This window comes from Trachymyrmex septentrionalis, unplaced genomic scaffold, assembly GCF_001594115.1.
Source record: "Trachymyrmex septentrionalis isolate Tsep2-gDNA-1 unplaced genomic scaffold, Tsep1.0 scaffold6, whole genome shotgun sequence".
Lineage (NCBI taxonomy): Eukaryota > Metazoa > Arthropoda > Insecta > Hymenoptera > Formicidae > Trachymyrmex > Trachymyrmex septentrionalis.
In genome coordinates this window covers 3,336,162-3,358,220 of record NW_017305778.1, presented here as the reverse complement: position 1 = coordinate 3,358,220, position 22,059 = coordinate 3,336,162, and the positions used below count along the sequence as shown (strand labels likewise).

General features: G+C 32.0%; 1 protein-coding gene across 3 annotated transcripts in view; it reads right to left on the bottom strand.

The window, feature by feature from the left end:
• Window positions 1–22,059, bottom strand: part of LOC108752303 (atrial natriuretic peptide receptor 1-like) — a 112,265-nt gene that overhangs the window by 24,406 nt on the left and 65,800 nt on the right. For 2 of the 3 annotated variants that reach the window (XM_018493043.1, XM_018493041.1), the window contains 6 exons: window positions 21,376–21,453; window positions 21,059–21,163; window positions 19,951–20,197; window positions 18,534–18,692; window positions 9,235–9,311; window positions 8,737–8,828 (listed from right to left, as the gene is read on the bottom strand). In XM_018493043.1, coding sequence (XP_018348545.1) covers window positions 8,737–8,828; window positions 9,235–9,311; window positions 18,534–18,692; window positions 19,951–20,197; window positions 21,059–21,163; window positions 21,376–21,453 — 758 coding nt within the window. The remainder of the gene's footprint in view (window positions 1–8,736; window positions 8,829–9,234; window positions 9,312–18,533; window positions 18,693–19,950; window positions 20,198–21,058; window positions 21,164–21,375; window positions 21,454–22,059) is intronic. The other variant, XM_018493042.1, reaches the window with a different exon arrangement.

Sequence of the window (22,059 nt, the reverse complement as noted above, 5' to 3'; positions counted from 1 at the left end):
AATAAAATGTAACTAAATTAAGTTAAAAAATTAAGTTTAAAATGTAACTAAGTTAGGTTAAAATTAATTAATTTTTTAACTTAACTTTTATCTTTTTAATTTAGCACTACCCAACCTTGAATTTATTGTATGGTTTTATCAATAAAAATATTAGCTGTTAGAGATCTTTGTCACTCGAACACATTCCAAGATTTTCTCGTTCACTTTGTAGAAGTATGAATGGAAATAGCCCTCAATAGTAAGGGTTTACTTTTCAAATTATCTGAGAAGGCTGACAACACGCATTCCAAGGATAAGAAAGAAACGTGAAAAATATCGACATTCACTAAAGTTCCACTTAGGTCCTGTCAAATGTTAGTCATTGACATTTCGCTAGAAATAATGTAGCATTTCTTTAATATATGTATAAAGTTCCCTACTATTCGCGATAAGTTGCATATATGAATACAATTTTCCTGTGCTAAGAATTATAATATGGAACGGATCGATACCGAATCAACGATTCGAGTGCGATTCTTGAATGAATAGTTATTTTCGAATGTGAAAATTAAAACGTGATTGTTCATATTTAGCCAATATTCACATGAATATTATATTACATATACGAATTATTCATTCTCAAAGAATAAATTAGTTTAAAAAATTTGTTTAAAACAACATATCATTACTTTATATTCATCATTGAAATTTATGATATTTTAGAATTCATTTTACATCGTTTTTAGAGATAAGAAGCTTATCGCAAAACTAAAAACGAAGGTACGCCGCGGAAAAGATCGTATCCACTTTATAACCTTTATCTTTGATATGAAAACTTTCGAAGCGATATATAAATCGGCTTTCTATATCTGCACAATAACATGCGCACCATTTACTGGAAATTAGTAGTTCGTCCGATATCGGAAGGTTGAAGGATACGCAGTAAAAGAACAAAAATCAATAAAAAATTTATACACCTTCGCGATTTTATTCAATTTCGACGGAACATTTTAATTTCAGCAAAATGGTATTTTCACGGACACATATATTAATTAGAGTGATTAATTTCAAAGATAATTATTTTTACAAATTAAGTAAAATTTTAATTAATAATAAATTTGTATAAAATAATTGTTATATTATAAAAATAAAATTGGATAATAAATAACAATAAAATTAAGGCTACTAAGAGTCAGCGCGAGAATAGGTGCGCATAAGTCTTAATTCATGTAAAATAATTCAAATTCATAGATTATGTATAGCTTTATTCCGAAATCTTGAAAATCGTTTAGTTTGAAGTTATAAATTATATATCATTAGTGATAAAGAAATTATCTACGCCATAATAAGATAATTATTAATGTGCCTTAATTAAATGAGTAAATATGAGTTAATGTTTATGCAGGTTAATATAAAATATATGACACACAGAATGCATCTACTTTATTAATTACGAAATTAGAGGATTTAAATGTCGACGAGTTAATTTGTTGAACACGTTAATTATTCATATTATTGAACGCGCTGCGCCACTAACAAGCTTTTTTGCTCGACTTCACACAAGCAGTGAAATTCGACTTTGCGCACAGAACTTAGAAAAGTCGCATAATGCGAATTTATTCAGATTCTCAATGCGAGCACTTCATTTTTTTACACCAAAATAATTGCGTATGCAAAATTTTTCTCTTTTTTAGAAAAGAACAATTCTCCTAATTCTCGAAATAATAATAATAATTAAGGCAAATGAAAGTAAAGCGCGGTAGTTAGTAAAGCGCAGTCAATAGCTTTCTTTTCTCGTTTGACTTGTTTTTCTTTTATTTGTTGAATGACAGCAAGTTTTTCTTAAGATGAGAACTATAAATTAATAGTGATTTTATAAAGATTTTAAACCACTTATTACACCTTACTCTATTTATACTCTATTTATACTTCTATACTCTATTTATTACTCTATTTATAGAAATTGATATTTGTAACCGTTTGACATTTGTAACAATATCACAAAAATGAATAATCTTTTACGAAGATAATACATTATTTATAATTAATCAATGATATATTATTGGAGAAACTGAAATGAATAATTGAATAGTATAATCCCGGGAAAACACAGACGATATACTGAGTTAAGATTAAATCAATATTATTTTAACAAATTATAGAACTAAATTATAATTTCTAATATAAAAAATATTGTTTTGCTTTGCAAATTAATAAACAATTTTTATCAACATGAATTTCTCCGTAGATAAAATCTAAACAGAGAACCTTTTGCTTGCTCCGCTTGCATTTCGTGACTAAAATGATAAGCAAATTGCTCTACCAGTCGTAGTACAACCGCGTGATTTATGAAGAAAAATTTTGCGGGAAATGTCCCTTTTTATAAAATGATATGAACTTTATACACAAAATCTTTCTATACATTACTGCAGACAAATACTGAAATAATAGCAATTTGACCAAAATGTAAGAAATTCAGGATCAGGATTTTATGAGACTATAAAACATTGAATGTAATATTGTAATTTGTACAGTTATAATAACAATTCATAATATAATTTCTAAAATAACGATAAAATTTACTTCTTTTTTGCTGATTTGATTGTACAATATGATACTGTATAATTATTTTTGAAAGGATCGAAGAACTTACCCTTCGTAGAACGTGCATTTTACCACTTGCGATCTTAACATCGAACTGGAAGCTTCGGAAGTGAGCATGTTTGCGTAATTCTCTTACGAAATATCGAACATAATTATCTTACTCGATCTAGTTCTCGACTTGCACTTGCGCGTAGCGCACGTGCGCTAACGTCAACGCCAGGTTTCAACATAGCAAAATGCACGTGTACCTAGTTGTGTAGAGAGTTACGCCACATAATCGTCTTTCAAAGAGATGCCGTAACTGTGTTAACGTTGGAGAGATTGACGTGCCGTGCTTCAAAATGAAATGCAGATGCCATTATTCTAAAATAATTTTATAACAATGATACTCTCTATCTGTGGCAATTAATATCTGTGGCTAATAAAATCTTCTATTTTGATATTATAAAAAACTGATAAAAACTTTTTATATTTAATTAGATAAAAAACTAACTTCTAATAAAAAAAAATCTGTGGATAAAAAAAAATCAAAACATTTTTTTATATTTAACCGAACAGAAAAGATAATTTAAATACATAGAATATATTTATTAATATTAATTTTTTTCACAAAAGATTGAAAGGTTGTTAACGGTGCTCTTAAAAACAATGAGCTAAATAAACTACAAAGAACATTATACGAAGTACAGTTAAAGTTTCTGTTCACAAAAGTGAGTCCGTCAGCCGTGATATTTTCGAAGTTACAACTTGTCGGTATAAAGTTAGCGAACAACGTGTGTTATACGATATACAGGAAGGAACAAATGATGTTTGACATTATATAATAGCGAATAAAGTGTAGCATGCATACACTACAGTCAATGAATTAAAACCTTTATTTCGCTACTACTTTATTGATTTAAACCACGAAATTATATTATATTGTAGCTGCATTATCATTGTCTTGAAATGATGAAATTGTGAAAAGCAAAGTTTACTGATTTGTCAAATATGCGTAATCGATTCTTTTTTTCTTTTCTTAGATTACAAATATACAAACTACACATTGCAATTAGCGAAATCTGTTGAACTGAATACACCTGCTAAGTAATCAATTGTTTCTTTTTAAACATATTGACTTTTATAACGAAATTAAAATGATGAACACCCGTTTTTTAATAGTAATCATTAATTTGTTAGTCCATCAATAAAATTTGACTGTAAAGAAAGTGTTCTATAATGATTTAAGAATATTTTGCGAATAAATTAAAAAAATTTACTGTGAGACGATCATTTTTTGATATTTTTCATTGAATTTATGCATTTTTAGCATAAGTATACTTCCGTAACCTTTTATAAAGCTTCTATTAGTAGATAATTTCTTTTAACTAAAGAATATTACATTTTGTTATTATTTATTTAGATTCCGAAGTTAATAATTTCTAAAAAAAACTTTTTCAGGATGAAATATCATAGCAATGCAGCTCGATGAAATTCTTGCCGTAGAAAAATCAATTTTATGTATATCAAATATATAGTTTGTTCTTAAAGTATTCATATTTGAGGAAAATTCATATTGCTTGGCATATCTGCGTGGCACGAATGCGATAAAATAAAAAAGATTTTTTTAACTACATAATTGCACATAACTCAATATTTCATGATTATGACGTTATGAAATATCTTCGAGATCGAATTTATAGCTCAGGAAATAATAAAGAAGATGAGTTTATAACGGACTTTTTTGTGAAAAGATATTAGATATTCCTTACGAATCCATTGCCTTTATAGAATATAATGTGATTTATAATGTTTGCACAAGTCAAGCATAACAATCTAAGCCTCCTTACGCGAAAGTAAATCTTCGTCTTAAAGAACTCTTATAGAGCCTTGAAATTAAATTCCTAAAGAAAGTTATTAAAAACGCACATGGGTTGTTTCACAAACAACAGTATCAAGTAGCTCTTTGTAACTATTAGAATGTTTTTGCAACTATATACGTATGTAAGCAAAAATTTAACTAAATTATTTTGTAATATAATATACTTTGTGTAATTTTATGATAACGAGAATGAAAGAAAGAAATTTCATTCAGGTGCGTGATAAATGACCGCTTTTTTGCATATTTCTTTCTACTTTTACTACAAACATTATTTTCTCTTTAACCACTATCTTAATTTTTTATTTTCATTTTTAAAAATATATATAATACTCTTTTCTCTTTTACTTTTTTATATCTATCTTTGTCAAGCTTTGAATTAATTTTACTTTTAACATTATAAGAAATTTTGCCTCTCTTTTCTCTTCTTTCTATCACACTAGTAATTTAATAACTCGTGTAAAAATGGAAGCAAAGAGATATCAAACGTACTCGGCATCTGGAAGATTGATATGAGAAAAAAATATGAAAGAAGAATATAGAGTATTCGCACATGTAAAATCATCGCTGTCGTGAGATCCTTGTACGGATAGCTTTGACAATTTTCGATCAAAGGAAACGTTTTGCGAACGCACGTGTTGCTGGATTTCTTATTTAATAACGAACTTTTTTATGACCTCAATTTTATGACTGGAAAAGGTACATAACGATTTCACTTTTAGAGCAACGACATTCTTGAGAGAGACGCCTCGATAGTAAAAATTCCTATAAACAACGATGTTATCTTTGCGAATTCAGCATCCGACTGATGAACGGGCGAAATCTAGACGATGTTATCGTCCGCTCTACTGCTGCCAATAGCACTATTCATTGTAGTATTGAACACTAAAACTACTCAATGCCTCCCACGTGCTACATGCACGTCCGATCGCCTTTACACCGGTATTCATTCGCGCAATGGCGTACTTCAGGCGAATACGTAGGGTTCATTTTTACGCGTTTCAAATGCGAGATCATTCCAGAATAGGAATTCTCGCAATATCACGTAAGCGTGGTAAAATTCTACGTGGTAAAATTTTCCTGGAAAATGCGTGTGAATAAAAGCTCATAAAATGCTCTTTTGAAAATGTGAATATTAAAAGATATTTTATGTTGAATATTAAAAGATATTCACAATTTGTTTCTCAATTGTTAATCTCAAATAACGTAATCATTCTATGTCTGTTTGGTGTCAGTTCGCGCAACATGTTCATGTATTGAGAATGTTGAGTTCTAAATCGTTACTCAATATTCCGCTCACACATTATGTGTGAAACAATACGCTTATCGATCGTCAGAGTAAATAAGATCGAGCATTGAAACATTTCGTGATATCGTTCTAACGTTCTCATTTATTAGCATTCGTCGCCGTGAAATTGAAAAATATACGAAACTGTGGTGATCACCAAGCTTTTATTATCATAACGTCTCTTATTTGCTTACATTGTATGACTTTTTACAATAATCGACACATTAAATGTACGGTAGCTAATGATATACATTACGATGTAAGTTTATTTATGGATTGTGCTACAACACGTGTATTTGCATATTATAATATTTTTCTGTAAATAACTCTGACGTTAATTAACAAAAAATGTAGGCATACCTCGTGAAGTTGTATTAAAAGTAAAAGTTGTAAATTCAAATATATATCCGTGAAGCAATATAAAACTTTTGTTAACAGATATGGCCATATATTTAAATTTCTCATTTTTAAATACATTAGCGATGAAGTTAGAAATAAACTACATCAATAATGAAAAAAATCTCTTTTAGATAAAGACCGAGACAAATATTTCAATAAATATATTTCAGACTGTGATAAAAAAATGTTCTTAGGCTTTGAAACTTTTTTGCTTTAAGCTCGTACACAGTCTCCTTAGTAAATAAGCTTTAGAAAGTTTAAAGGGATTGTTAGTGTAATGCTAGTCAGTTGTACGTATCTCTGAGAGTCCGTGATGTTGTTACAGCTTTAGAACTTTAGTGAACAGAATATACGTATTAAACGTTAACCAAAATAGGAATAACATGTTTGAATGTAACTCTGGTTGTATGACGTAATGTTTTAAATTACATGTGTTTAATAAAATTGCTTAATTATAAATATTGAATAGCTTTAATAGGTATTAAATGTACGTCACATCTACAATATTAAAAGATATAAATGTGCTCAAAATAAAATTTTCTTATAAGCCATTTCCCTAAAAAATGCGAGTAAAGATTATACATTGTATATAACATGTATACGTATGTAAGATATAATCCGCTTTATTTATATTATATATAGATATTACATATAAAAATCAATAGCTTTAATAACGATTTTTGCGAATATGGCTCTCGAATCCGCAAAATTCTCACGAAAGTCAATCACCGGGTGCCACGTTGGACCAATTCACAGGTCATTTGGATATTATCGCCGAAAATGAAAATAAAAGTTGTCGATAAAACTACGTCAGAGTTAAATGCGATCGGAAGCTCTCGATCAAACGTGGCGACGAGCCGTCAATCGAAGCAGCCGTCCGTCGAAGATATTGAACGAATGTCGATTGAATCGCTTTCCTATGAGATTGCAGAATTCTTATTTCACGTAGATTCCAACGTGCAACGTGAAAGCATGATGAGGAAAATTATGCCTATAGAAATTATGCAAAGCAGCGATCTCATTTTCCTACATCAAGCTTCCTCTCTCATTCTTTTTCTCATTTTCTCTATTCTTAATTCACATTTTTTTCACCACTGGCTTTCATCGGGCGATCGAAAATGTAACAAGATCGTACATTATAGATAATTGCACGAACACTAACGTGGCTACTCTTCGGCATTTTTGATTGGCTGACGAAAGTTAGCGGTAATCTTGCGAGAAAATGTAAATTAAAAATAAAAAAAAATAAAAAAAAAGAATGAGAGAGAGAAAGCTTAACATAAAAAAATGAGATCGCTGTTTTGCATAATAATAATTTCTATAGGCATAATTTTCTTCATCATGCTTTTACACTACGCGCTGGAAATTAATAAATCTTATCTCCTCTAGATGATATGCTCGTTTACAGTTTATATCTTCTTTAAAGAAGAGATGATCTTGTGGATGATTTAGCCGCAAATTTATATTTTCCGAGAAAAGCCAGCTGCGCCTTTTGCAAGCAAGCGCAATTTTCCTCGGAGAAAAAGCCGGACGATTGCTTCGATGATCGATTACCGTGACACGATTTTTTTCGTTTTTTTTTTCTCAGCTTATTCTTCCTCTCGGTTTCTCATCATCGTCTTTTCCGCTTATTTCTCAGTTTTCTGTTTCTCAACGGAACGCGCTTAACCGTCCGGAAGCTATTCTCTCACGTGCAGTTATTGACCTACTGAATTACTATATGTGCCTAGACTCGACGATGTACTCTTTCTCGGATATGAGATAATGCACAACGCCCAGAAGGTCGACAACTATGCCAATATCTAAAAAAGAGAGAATAGAGAATGAAGAAGAGAGAGAGAGAGAGAGAGAAAGAGAAAAGAAGGTGACTGCCCGTCTTTATGATAAAAGGAAAAGAAATACTCGTAGAGATATCACGAGCTCTGCTTTCAGCTTCGCTTTATGTCGGCTTCTACAATGGCCTGTACAATTTGCCGAGCTGAATACGAACGACGCTGTTCCACACCATATACCAAAAGATCGCAGTCAGCCATTTCTTAATTCGTTTGACTTGAATCTCACGTCTCTTTTGAGCCGAAGACGCCTTTTCAGCCGTACAATTATCTATGTACCATCGTTGATTTCGAGAAAAATCGTCATCGTTATCGACATTTTCGATACGTCGGCATCTCAACGTAATAGCGAATCCGGTAGAAATCCGACGAGACAGAAATAATGTTAGACAGGGACAATACCTCGACGACGCAGTTAATGCATTCTTCTGATAGTTCGAACATTATTCGAAGTTTTACAGCTCCGCGCCGGCATTACATCCCGACTCGAGGTTTATCGCCTTTCTAGAAGATGATATACGCACCTTTTTTTCTATCACGATCTCGATAATCATACTATGCGTTCGCGCTTCAACTCAAGCTTTTAGCTTAATGAAAGAATGGGCCATTAAAATTTATTCGAGGTTCTATTTTAAGTAAGCTGACTGTACACGGTGACTGTATACGCTGACATCGACGTGGACTAAATTCATAATTAGAAACGCGCGACTTGTAAATCTTAATTCCTAAACTACAAGATTACATTAATGGCATATTTGCAGAGAGAAATTACTCACTTATTAATTTTACGAATCGTCTGCTTCAGCGCAGGAAAATCCGGTCGGTCCGCGGCCTCTTGCGCCCAACATCGTCTCATTAGAGTAGCTACCTGTAAAATGATATTCGTTTCTTAAATTTATATTCTTCTTTTCGGTCAAAACGACATTTATCATTTTTATAATTTTTTAAATAATTTTATATTCTTCTTTTCGATAGTACTTAAATACGTACTTCTATGTGAATTTGTATTCATTCTAATTTTGTATACCCCACGCCGAAATATTTTTCGGTCTTATTTGTGTAAACAATTTAATAAATTTAAAATATATTTTAAACAGGCAAGCAACTAATAATATATGTGTTAATAATATGTTGAATTATATGAATATTTTATGGTAATATACAATTGATAATGCTAATGAATGACCCATTGATTATCATGTACAAATAAATCTTGCATATATATAAATATGAATATGCTAATATAAAAAAATATTTGCTAATATGATATTTACCTCTTCTTCAACGGAAGCGGCGTCTATTACAGGCCTTAAGGGTGAACCACCACCTCTTCTAATACCTTCTATTATTTCTGCAACAGAGACGAAATGTGTCGCATGACATCAAAGTTCACAGGGCAATGTAAAAGAATCTCTTTATGAGAAACAAAAAATAGAAAGAAAGAAAAACGCGTGGAAAATAATGCGTCTGTTGGGCATAAAATATCGATTGTAATGTGCCACCTACTCTGTAGGATGAAATAACATGTTAAAAAACAATTGACGCAACACCGCGAAATATTTCGCAATATTTCAATTATTCAGAATTATAATGTCCCCATATGTATTCGCGCAAAACTATGTCTGTGATTCAGTGAGTCCGCGTTTATGTCAGACGATGATGTTTGCTTAGTGCGAGGAACTTTCTCCTTCGTCCGCCTATTAGCGCGCTTCACTACTGCCCACGTATTATTTTAAAAAGCAACTAGCTACAAATTTTTCGTTGACCATTTGATCTAATTGAGTACAATCATTCATATCGATTTATTGGTGCATCTAACCCGCACATTTTTTCAATAAAGCATATTTACAGACTGACGTGAACATCTCGGAACAAACCATAAAACTACAGTACAAAATCTTATTGAAAATAATTTTTATTTTTGTCAAAGTTGAGAGATAGAAAGAGAAAGAGGAACAAACCGGATTAGTCTATGTTATATTTAAATATCTTCTCTTTGCTTATATAAAAGGCAATTTATTCTTATCTTGCGACATAGATTTCTTTTTATGAGAATTATACGAGTACAATATGCGGATGAGCGTAAGTTATTGAACATAACTAGAGAGAATCATTAGCTAGATAAAACTGTAAAAAATAATGACATTTACGGGCGTTCGAAACCATGTAATTATCGATAACAATCTATACTGTTAAAAATTTCATGAAATTTAACATATTTTTAAGTTACACAATTTGAACTTAATTTCATGACATTATATTAAATTGATGTACTTATAACTGAAAAGTATATTTGTGTACATGACATTAATGGCTTTTTCATGAAAATTTATGAAATTTAATGTATACGTTCATTACATTTAAATAACTATTGTAACTTAATTTTTAGTTAAATTTAAATCATTCATTACTTTTAATTTTGTTCATAACCACGAGCTTCTTACAGTCACTTACATGTAAAGGAAGCTCGTAGTTACATTTCTAACAGTGTACATTTTCTGATCATATAAATAGTATACGCCAATTTTATCGCAGATAAATACCAGAAAAGAATAGAGATAAATTAACATGTCTACATTTACCGAAACTCCGCCTTGGTCTAACTGCTAGCTGGTATATCTATTCCATAAAGTCACAGAATTAGTTAAACGGGTTTCTGGTGTAAACGTCAATATGAGAACCGAATTGAGGTAAATTGACAAAGGGAGATAAATGTATCAATGACAACAGAAATTTAATTCTCTTTTATAACTTGTATGTATTATACAAAGAGACGGAAATAGAATTTTACCGTAACCGTTACAGTAACTTTTTTACAATAAAAATTTTTGTTATTTAATGTCGGAGAATGTCTGAAACGCGAGCTACCTTTTATAATTAAAAACTGATTGAAACAATTATAATAACGTTTAATGTATATTTTTACTTTTTCTTGCTTTAATTAATAGTTCTTTTAATCTTATTCTTTTTTTTTTGTAGTTATAATTTTATTTAAAATATTAATACGCGTTTACATAAGCAAAACTGAAATAATATGACGAACAGAATCGAAATTAAATGAAAAATCTCGGTTTGAATAACATTCCATACGTTGTCCATACGAGAAAGGAAATATTTGCAAGCAGTATTTCATACAAAATCTTGAAATATATTTAGTTTGATTCCTGTATATCAATATCATATATTACATTCCTTGAATTCCTGAAATAAAAAATTCTACTAAATTAGTGATACATAATTTCTATTTCAAAAGAAATAAACAAGGATTCAACGAAATTAAAACAAGTGAGAAACACATTTTATAAATTAATAATTGTATATATAATGTAAAACATGGAAAGTATAAATAACGTATACAAATAAAACAGTAATAATTTAATGCATAATCATAAGCTATAAAAAGTTTTATAATATATGAGTGCACGCGCGAGTGTCGAAAAGTATTAATAAATTAAAATAAATAGAACATGTTGACGTTTATTGAAAGTAATATAAAATTTCAATCAAATTTAGTGACAAAATTACAGAGATGAGAGGCGTTTTTATGCTATTCTATTCCAATTACTAATAGGGCATTGCATATTTTATAAAATTTCTCTTTGACAAAACATAATCGACATTAATTTATAACATATATTCCTAATGAAAATTTTTTATACTCCGAAATCCACATAAATGTTACAAAATTTAGTTTTGTCCGAGGTTAATATTGAATGTTATGTTCTGGCGGATCTCTGGTCTCGGAAGCCAGAAAGTAATGTTACGTTTATGTTATGATTGATAGGATATCGAATTCAATCGCGGTTACAAGAAATCGGAACCCGTTGTTGCGCACCAAGGACAACGGACACATACTGTGCCTGTAGATGTCCTCGAGGAATAAGTTGCAGGATTCGCAGTTGAGAGTGCAATGAGGCCTGCGAACTTCGAGGAGAGGACTGACGGCCCTCCTAGGACTGGCCCCACCGTCGGGATTTGTCCCGACTTGCGACCCTTGTGGCAGAGTCAGACTGCTTGTGCTTGAGGCTAAACTCCTATCCGCCATTCTGTCTTCGTCCTCGAAGAGCCTGGCCGTCGATCAAGGGAGAGCCAAACTGCCTCGCCGGACAGCCCTTGAAAATTTACCGTTGCGATATCGGATTTTTTCTCCTCGTTCTCTTCCATTCCTTCGCATACGTACGCGTGCATGCGTGTGTGCATGCAGACACGCACGACATAAATGTATTATAACTGTATGTTCCGCCGAGTCGGCATACCCGATAAAAATTTATATGAGATAGTATTTTATAACCTGCGAATATATTTATACTATTTCCAAATTTCATATTCAAGATTCCTCCGGACGATCGCGAAATTTCGCAGTTGAATAATCAGATGTGGTGCATTCATGCGGAAAATCTGCTGAATATCGCGTGCTGTTTTTTGACAAATGGGAAACTGTTAGACAGCATTCTTCGATTATTGTAACGCACCGTAAAAAAAAGAAAATTTAAATACAGACAGAAAGGGACATTTATTATACTCAGATATAAATACTCAGATATAAATTATCTTCGTGATTTATACGTTTTATATGATAATTTTGTTACACAATCTTGAATTGTCGAAACATTTGTTATATAAATTTATATCATGTTTTTCACAATTAATTAAGGTATATTATTTTGGCATGCATAACAAACGTATATTTTGTTATGTTTATTTCGGATCTGTTGCAACAAACAACAAACATTTTATACAGAATTAATTCTCATTTACTGTTCAGCATATAAAAGAAAGTGGACTGTATTTGACGTACTGTGTAAACAGTATCTCTGGAAGTAGTTAAAACATTCTTCTTTCAAATACGTATTTATCTTATTTCGTACTAAAACATTACGTATTTTCCCGAGGAGCTAACATAGTATTTATTAAACATTGGATCGCTAAAGCACTTTATTTTTTCAAAAAAACCGCGTTAAAATTTCAGTTACTATTATATATAATTATTTATAATTATTCATTAATATTTCCGCAATGACCGCAGTTTCTGCAAATAATAACTATTATAACAATTCGATTAATTGAGCAATTAAAAAGATGGAAATTGTTAAAGAATTAGTTACGTTTCCATAAAAAAGTATAGTTGTAAAATATGTATTTAATAATATAACATCTAATGCCGAACAAAAATTGTCACGACACGTATATTTATTTAGATAACGTCCACCTTCTGTTAAATCGATTTGTAGACGTTACATTACAGAGCTTTGATGAATGAAAGCTATTATCCAAAAGCTTTCTTCAAAGTGCTCGAAGTTAAAATAAGTATGAGCTTAAAGTTTAATTCACGTATAATAATATTACGGTCGATTTATTCGATGGAATTTCGTAGAAAACTTACATCTTGTCGGCCTTGAATTGTTGCGTTTGACTTTGATTTCTTTTCCGTCGGTTTCTTTTTAATCCTTATGTGATCATTTTATGACCAACGATCCTATTTTCGTTCGAGTTCACAACTTCACACTTTCGAAATTTCGTCAAAAGATACATCAATTTTTGTGAATAGTCGCGGCCATTAAACTGAATTACACGTAATCTGCGTTTAATAATTCCCCGTTTCAAGATATATCCAAAAATAAAAAAAAAGGAGAAATTTATAGCATTTTATTTAAATGGAAAAGTAAGAGGGTTATTGAAGATTATTGAAAATAATTAAAATTGAAAATTAATTAAAAGTGAACTGATTTCTGGAAACAATTTTGACAAGTAACGAATCGCTTCATTAAAATACCAAACGCAAATATATTCTTATCTCCGTTATATATAAAACAAAATAGTTCCCGAAAATTACTTGGATTGGCTATTCGATCTTTTCCAAGGTTTAAGATATAACCTGCAGTTTCTCTTTCGCCTTACCGGGATTTCGCCGCATTAGGGAAACACTCGCGTTTATCGCGATAGCTGAGTTCATCCCGGATCTCTGTCTTCACTTCCACTAACCCCATTAAGCCTTGTCTTATTGTATACGCTGATTTTAACTTTCCAGCACTAATCACTACACGACATGCCATATCTTCCACGCAACCCGTTCATGGAACGAGGAAATTAATTTGTTCATATCGCTGTTTTTGTCGGTGACCAAAAAATGTCTCGCGGAATTAATAACCGCAAGCAACGAGCTCGTAACCTCGATTTCACCGCCGAGTAAATTAGCATGAACGCTTTTCATCGTTATCCTCCAGTCGGGACACATTTTGCAAGTAAAATGTTCATAGTACAAGGAACTTGATAGTGTAACGTCGATATCGATATTGAATATATATATATATATATATTATATATACATAGGGTGTCGCGAAAGTTTTTGCCAATCGCTTTTGTGTAGATAGAGCGGACTAAACTGAGTCGAAAAGTCCTCTACTATTTTGCAATTTTCACAATAGTTAACAAGATATTAATTACTAAAAATTACCATATATTGGTCTTGAATAATTTTTTACTCAAATACTATCAACTTTATAGAAAAGCTGCAAGAGACAAAAATCATTTATTTTCTTCTCATAAAGTTCTGAGAACTTTTTCAAAATTTTTTCAAAATTTTTTAATACGTATTTTCTCACATTAATAAAAATAAGAAAATGCATAACTAAAAAGTTGATAAAAAAATTCTGAAAAAATTCTTAGAGTTCTAGTATAATTCAAAATTAAGACTCTTCGGATATTACAGTAAAAACATTTTTGCCGAAAACATTGTTTAAATGATTGTAACATGAAGATAATATCTTTTTCTGAAAATAAAAACTCCGTTAAACTAAAAATTATATTTTCCTCTGGGAAATAAGTTTCTATCATGACCACATAAATAAGAATTGCGAAGGGGAAACTTCGGAAAGAAAGAAGAAAAGGAAGAACATACGAAGGTGACAAAAAAAGACACTGAATTGCATTCCAATTTCGCACTGTTGCAAGCATGCAGCAACAGGACAATAAAACGATCTGTCTATCGCGACAAAAACATTCTAGAGCAAAGTATATAATGTAAAAAGATAAAAGTTCCGTTCGTGTTAAGGTAAGAAATAGAGGAAGAAATAAAAAGCTGCATTGTACAGCGAACAGCCGGTGAATTCGCGCAGAAAATGTCGCAAAACGCGAAACAGGTCATTTACGACGCTGTCTGATCGGTTATGTGATCTATCACTTGTCGGATTACCACGCGCGCTATCTCGAGTTTCTCTCCTTGGCTTGTCAGCAAATCGTGTTCACTTTAACAGTTCAAACCGCATCGCGCGTACAAATGAAGTTAAATCCACCAGTGATACAAGTAAATGAATAATCCGACGCGTGTTAATACTCGTAATCAGTTGATATTGAAAACACTGTTAATAAATCTTTGATCCGCGAATTTATACTATCATCATTTTACTTTTTATATAACAGAGAAAGGATCACATTATTTTTTCCAATCTTATCAGATATTCATTCTCAACATTGTTAAGGAATTACTCCATGATGTGTGTGTGTGTGTGTGTGTGTGTGTGTGTGTGTGTGTGTGTGTGTGTGTGTGTGTGCGTGCGTGTGTGTGTTTGGAAACTCTTTTCTAATATAATAAAGAGTTTCCTTTCAAAATTAGGGACAATTCTGGGGGAAAAATAGGGTTTCTTTCTCTAACCCGTCGGGAATTTACTTTCTTTAGTGGAAGAACTTTAACACAGACGAGAGCTTTATTCCATTTTTTGGGGGATTTTTAATGTGGTCAGTGGCCTCTATCTCTCTACATGGTCACGAGATTTAATTTCGCACGCTGTTTTTCCTCATGTGCCATGATGCAACGTTAATTGCTTCCGCGCGGTTGTAACGCTGATATTACGGAGGTACGTCGACCCGGTGCAGCGGTCTTTTCGCACTCGGAATCGATACTGCCGCCGATTAACCGTTATACAACGTGAATCACACGATGAGATCAATTTTGCGAAGAATCCAATAGATTTCGACAACATATTTTGTGCATTTACATATAACTTATAAAAAAGAGAGAGAAAGATAGGAAAAACACGACGCGTTGTGTGCACACACGTTGTCGGGTATGCCGCTCGCCGGAAGATTTCTCCTTTCCATTTTAAAACAACACCTACGACTTCGTCTTTAGGCCGCAGACTGGGGCATAAGTGATGCCCGATGATTTCACGTATCGTCGCCGAGAGTACGTATTTTTTTTCTACCGAAGAGAAAAATGGATAAATGGGGAAAAAGGAGAGATAACGAGAATCTCGGCGGAGCGCGCGCGATAGTCGCGTGCGTTCTAGGACGCGTGAGAACTTCGACTGAGCTTTCGGACCTTACTTCGACATGCTCCTAGGAAACACATTCCGATCGATTCTCGCGGATAATTGTCGTGAGCTTGCAAGCTCTGAGCGAGAACTCCATTACCGATGGCGCGACCAACTATCGATTTCCCTAATGTTGAAAATGTGGCGAGCTTTAGTGGTAAAGCTCGAGTCGCTTTACCAGTATTACCGAGTGATCGACATCTAATAATAATCTAATATCGACATAGGTTAGATACATTTTTTCTTCCCTTCGAAGCCATCAGTCAATTGAATCGAGGTGTTCTTGCAAGCTTTGTTACCGAGCTTCGCTTTCCTAATCAATATTTGATAAGGTATTGATCAATGAGGATACATACTCGAATCTTTTAACTATATACTTTTTATAGATTAATTAATTATTTGTTTTATTTCATATATTAAAATGTATCGGCAATATTTTGCGCGAGAATAGATTTTCTAATTTTATGCAGTCTAATTCATATAAGAAATAAAACTTGAATGATTACTGAATAATAATTTATAATTACATTTTAATAACGTAAAATATATACAATCTACGAGACAATTGATATTTGTGATTTTGTTTTAATATGTAATTTAAACAATAATGGTTGCGTTTCGATATTCATTCTCAATATTAAAAATTTATAGTATACGTTGCCTATACTATAAACTGTCAGCACTAATAAATATCGGAACACAGCCAATTTTAACACTAGGGGCGGAATACATAGACATTGCTCAAGATCCGAGATGGTCTTAAGTTAATGCTTGAGATTTCATGAACCAATCAAAGAGCCGTATTACCATCTTAAGACATTACATGAGATGATCTTGAGATTAAGAACGGATTATGGAGTCTAGCAATTCGGTCTAGAATTGCGGATCTAAATTAATTCAATCGCGGTTCAAAGTAAATTTGATTTTTTACGATATTACCACATAAAAGTACAATTATTTTTAATTAATTATGATTATTTATGAATAATCACAAAAATTTAAAGCTCCACATACAAATCCAAATTAAATGAAAAAAAAAAAACTGTCAGATGAGTTAAAAATGGCATAACCGCGGTTCTAATATTAACAGTTTGTTCTGCGGAGAGCGACTGTTGGTAACGGATATCTAAATAGGAGCTTGCAAGCTCGATAGAAAAAGATTCTCGGGAAGCTTCAGCAAGTAATAATATCCAGCGGCCGATAAAATGGTGAACGAAATTTTACTTTTCAACAGCAAAAAGTTCCTTTAAAAAATTGATCATGAAACTAATGAAAATATAAAACGTATAAACAATTTAGTATGGCATTTTAAAAATTATATAAAAATTGTATATGATTACATTACTTAAATGCCATTAATTGAAAGCGTTTTAACAATTTTCTTATACAATTAAATTGCCTTGCAATGTGTAATACTTGCAATTTCGTGTTGAAGGATTTCGTAATTTTTGTATATGCATGTTAATCATGAATTGATATCGCTTTTGTTAAAATCTATTATCGTCAGCTAAATCATAACACATGAGCCATCACAAATCGTTGATATGTTCGTAATTGTATTCCGTATGCATATTGTTAGAAACAAGAGAACAAAGAATCAATATTATGTGCGTTGAAATTAACATGGTTATATAATTCGTATAGGATACAAGGCCTCGTTGATTACTCTTTACAATGCCTAAATCAAAGCGCTTACAAAAACATTGTGCTATTATTATCATCTGATAAAATAACAATCTACAGTTCGTTCTATATATTATTCCATACGTCGTCTTGCATTCATCTCTTGCATTCATGATTAGTAAAATATATTTATAACGTTGTTTATCAATGGCATCGCTGTCTGTACTGTTATTGTAAAACAGTATACGAGAAATAAAGCATTGTTTCTTTCTTTATGATTATTTTGTGGATATACATAAATTCTATTTTTCTTAATTAACATATTAATATATTTTTTTCTCCATACATTGTGTGTACATCTATATTTATATATTGTATATTGGTTTATTTTTTCGATTTATAACACTGAAAATTTGCTTATCAAAATGATTTTTTTATCTCTTTTAAATGATAAGAAGATGTAATTGCAAATTTTTTACGGTCATTCTGATCTTGTTGCTTTCAGTTAAACTAGTGCAAGTCATGCATATCAAAAAGAATAAAGTGCAACGCTAACAAGAAATCAATTTTTATATTATGAAACGTGACGAGAGGCAATTGCTTTGGTATCCACGATTATCTCGAATGACGTTAAGACTCACCCTTTGGAGAGAGTTCGTTATTGTCTCCCAAGTAGAATGGCCCTTGGCGCATCACGATCTCGTGAACGATTATAGCAAAGCTGTACACGTCGCCTTTCTGAGTGCCTTCGGGCAGTTGTCTCTCCATCCTCAGCAATTCCGGAGCTGTCCAAAGCTGTTCTGTAAACACCAAATTTCCTGCTCTAAAAAATCAGATCAGATGGAGCGGTTGAACGCAGTCTCTTCTCCCTTTTCCACGCGTTCGATGATTATTGTAAATATAAATTATAAATCGAAACATCGTCAATATCAAAAATATTTGTCGCGTTTAAAATTTTTATTATATCAGAAATTATTGATACCTGTTTTTCCCATGCGTTTATACTAAACGTGTGTGTGACATGCGACAAAATATTTTTTGTCCAAATAGTTAAATTGTCAAATATAAGTTTTATACGTTTATTTTGAATCTAATATTATCTCTATTTCTCTGTCTGTATTTCGCGTTTGAAAAATATTTGGCGTTGCAACACGGAAAAAAAATCTGGTAATAGTTACTAAACATTGAGTAAAATAATTTCAATTAAATTTTCGATATAATATATATAATCGAAAATAACTTTATTTTCCTAAATATTTCGTATTATCAAATCAATAATATAATCAAGTTTGATAATAATTATTAAATATTTAGAAAAGTAAAATTATTTTTTGCTATATTAACCGAATATTTAATTGAAATTATTTCAATCAACATTTGGTAACTATTAATAGATTTTTATTTTAGTGTGTGATTTTTGGAGAAACATTATCGCTCAGGAATACTTAAGTCTGGATCTACAATAAGTGTTTTAAGCCTTAAGTTGTAAGAAATTGACCAATTACAATCGAATGCGAGGAGAATAATTGACTACGATTCGTAGTTCCATTTCTTATGGCTTACCTCACAAACACAATAAAGTAGTAAATCTTAAAGCGAAGAGCATATATTCTCTTACATAACGCATAAAATACGAGGCATAAGAAAATCAACCAATCAAAGCCCTTTATTTTAAGGAAAGGAAGGAAATAAAGTACTTTGATTGGTTCATTTTCTTATGCCTTATGTGTTATACATTATGCAAGAGTGTGTATTCCCCGTTTAACATGCATTCTACAATAAGCCATTAGTTATAAATCAGAAGTTAGAAGCTGGAAATTGACTAATCATAGTCGTCAATTTCCAACTTCTAACTTCTGATTTATGACTAATGGCTTATTATAGAATGGCCATAAGTGTTAAGAAATTGATCAATCACAGTAGAATGTGAGAAGAATAATTATGATTAGTCAATTCCTTAAGGCTTATTATTTTATTGTGTTTGCGGACGAAAGGTTTAAAAACCTATTGTAGATCCGGACTAACGGAGGCGTAAACAATTTGCAAATATGTACATACTCCTCCAGTAGGCGTAACTGTTCTTATCGCCATCTGAATCCACATCTGCACTTCTTCTCAACTCGTGCAAGCCGAAGTCGGCGATTTTCAGGACGAATCGTGAATCAACAACGCAGTTTGAAGACTTGAGGTTACCGTGACTCTTCACTTCCGATGCATGGAGATACGCCATACCACGCACGATATCATGTATCAGGGATCCTCTGAACACGCGATCGAGCTTTATCTGCTCGTTCTCTAGTATATCCTGTTCAATAACAAAAGATTAAGATACTAATGTAGCACACATTGTCGGTTCTTATGCGATATTTTTTACATCTAGGTCAAACGTTCGAATATATTGTGCGCTTTAATATTGTTCTATATGCGGTGTATGTCTTTAAATACGTATTCAATATGTATATAAAATATTCTATATTTCGGGCGGTTCTTTTGACATAAAGTTTCTTCGAACAACTGTACAAATTTCATTCGTTTAAAATGTTTATTCGGGCAAGGCAAACTAATAATTCAAACGAGTACTTAAAGTTACATTATAAGGAAGGACAAGTATTCAATAAAATGGAGCTTTTGTTTCGTATATAGGACGCCTGCTATGCTTATAGACAAATGCATTAATAGTCTAGCTTAGTTGTACATATGCTTCAGGTATTAACACAGTCATATGTATATTGCATCGTTCTCGATATTATATGACATACAGTATTCGATATACAGACATGATACTACATATACAAAATGTTTCATATTTTATAACAATATTTTAATCACTTTTTTAACGAAAACGTCAAAGGAGGAATTGTTCTTTATCGCAATATTATATTTATTTTTAATATATGTATATTTTTTGGTGAGTAAGTTTCAAAATATCCTATTGAAATCAACTTGAAATTAACTGAATCAAAATCATAGTTATAAGTTCATAATTATATTGTGGTGTTAATTTTTTTTATTAGAAAAGGATTGCCATCTCAAAATCAAATCATAAGTTTTGATACGTTCTGCAGTAATGTATGTCTATCTTGCCTTAATTTGATGACACGTGGGACATAATTATTTACTTGGTTGCTCATCAAAACTTTAAATCAGGACATGAAATGCAATTCACCTGGAGAGATCCTTTGGGGCAGTATTCGGTTAGGAGACAACAATGCGGCGGCTCGAGACAGGCACCGTAAAATCGTACAAGATGATCATGCTGGAGATCCTTCATCTGTGAAAGTCACCAACATCACCACTCATATGAATTAAAGCCCGTTACATGCAATCGGTTACTGGAGAAGAAATTACGAGGAGAGAAAAATGATTTATTGAGAATCGTTATTGAGAGAATTGCGAAGTGTATGCTAAAGAGTTATGTTTTACAAATTGAAATTAACAATAATTTATGAAGCTCGACATGCGTTTGCGAAGTCAGCTACTTACCCGCTTTAGCTCCAGCAACAAGGGTCTTGAAATCTCCACTTTATTCCTCGGTATGAGTTTTATTGCGACTTTCGAGTTCTGAAACAAATCGCGATTTTACAGTCGATGGAATTATTGACTGACAGTTCTTTGACTGCCTCGTAAAAATCGAATGCCCATGAAAAAGAATATACATATACACACATCTCTAGTGGAAATCTCTTTATACAATAGAAGGTTCCAAAAATGCTCATGTCTCATGGGTATATATTCGTTCCAAATCTTTCCATCATCACGAGATTTCTAGCAGGGATGTGTGTGTACACACACATACACGTACACACGTACGCGCGCACACACACACACACACACACGCACGCACGCACGCACGCACGCACGCACGCACGCACGCACGCACGCACGTGCGTTTTTTATCAGGTAGAATACTTTTTATTTTGACACGTAAAATCTTCCTTGACATCTCTACTTTATAGCCGTCAAGTTACAAGTTGTTATCTTTAACAGTTGAAATATAGCTATACAGTTTAAATATGGTATATAGAGTGTAAAGCTCAGTATACATAAATTCGATAAATGTTAAATATCGAATTTTTGTTATTCAGTATCAAGGAAGTTTCGTGAAAAATAAAGAAAAAAGACAATTTTAAATCTTACTTAAAAAAACTTTTTTAAGATGCAGTCGTG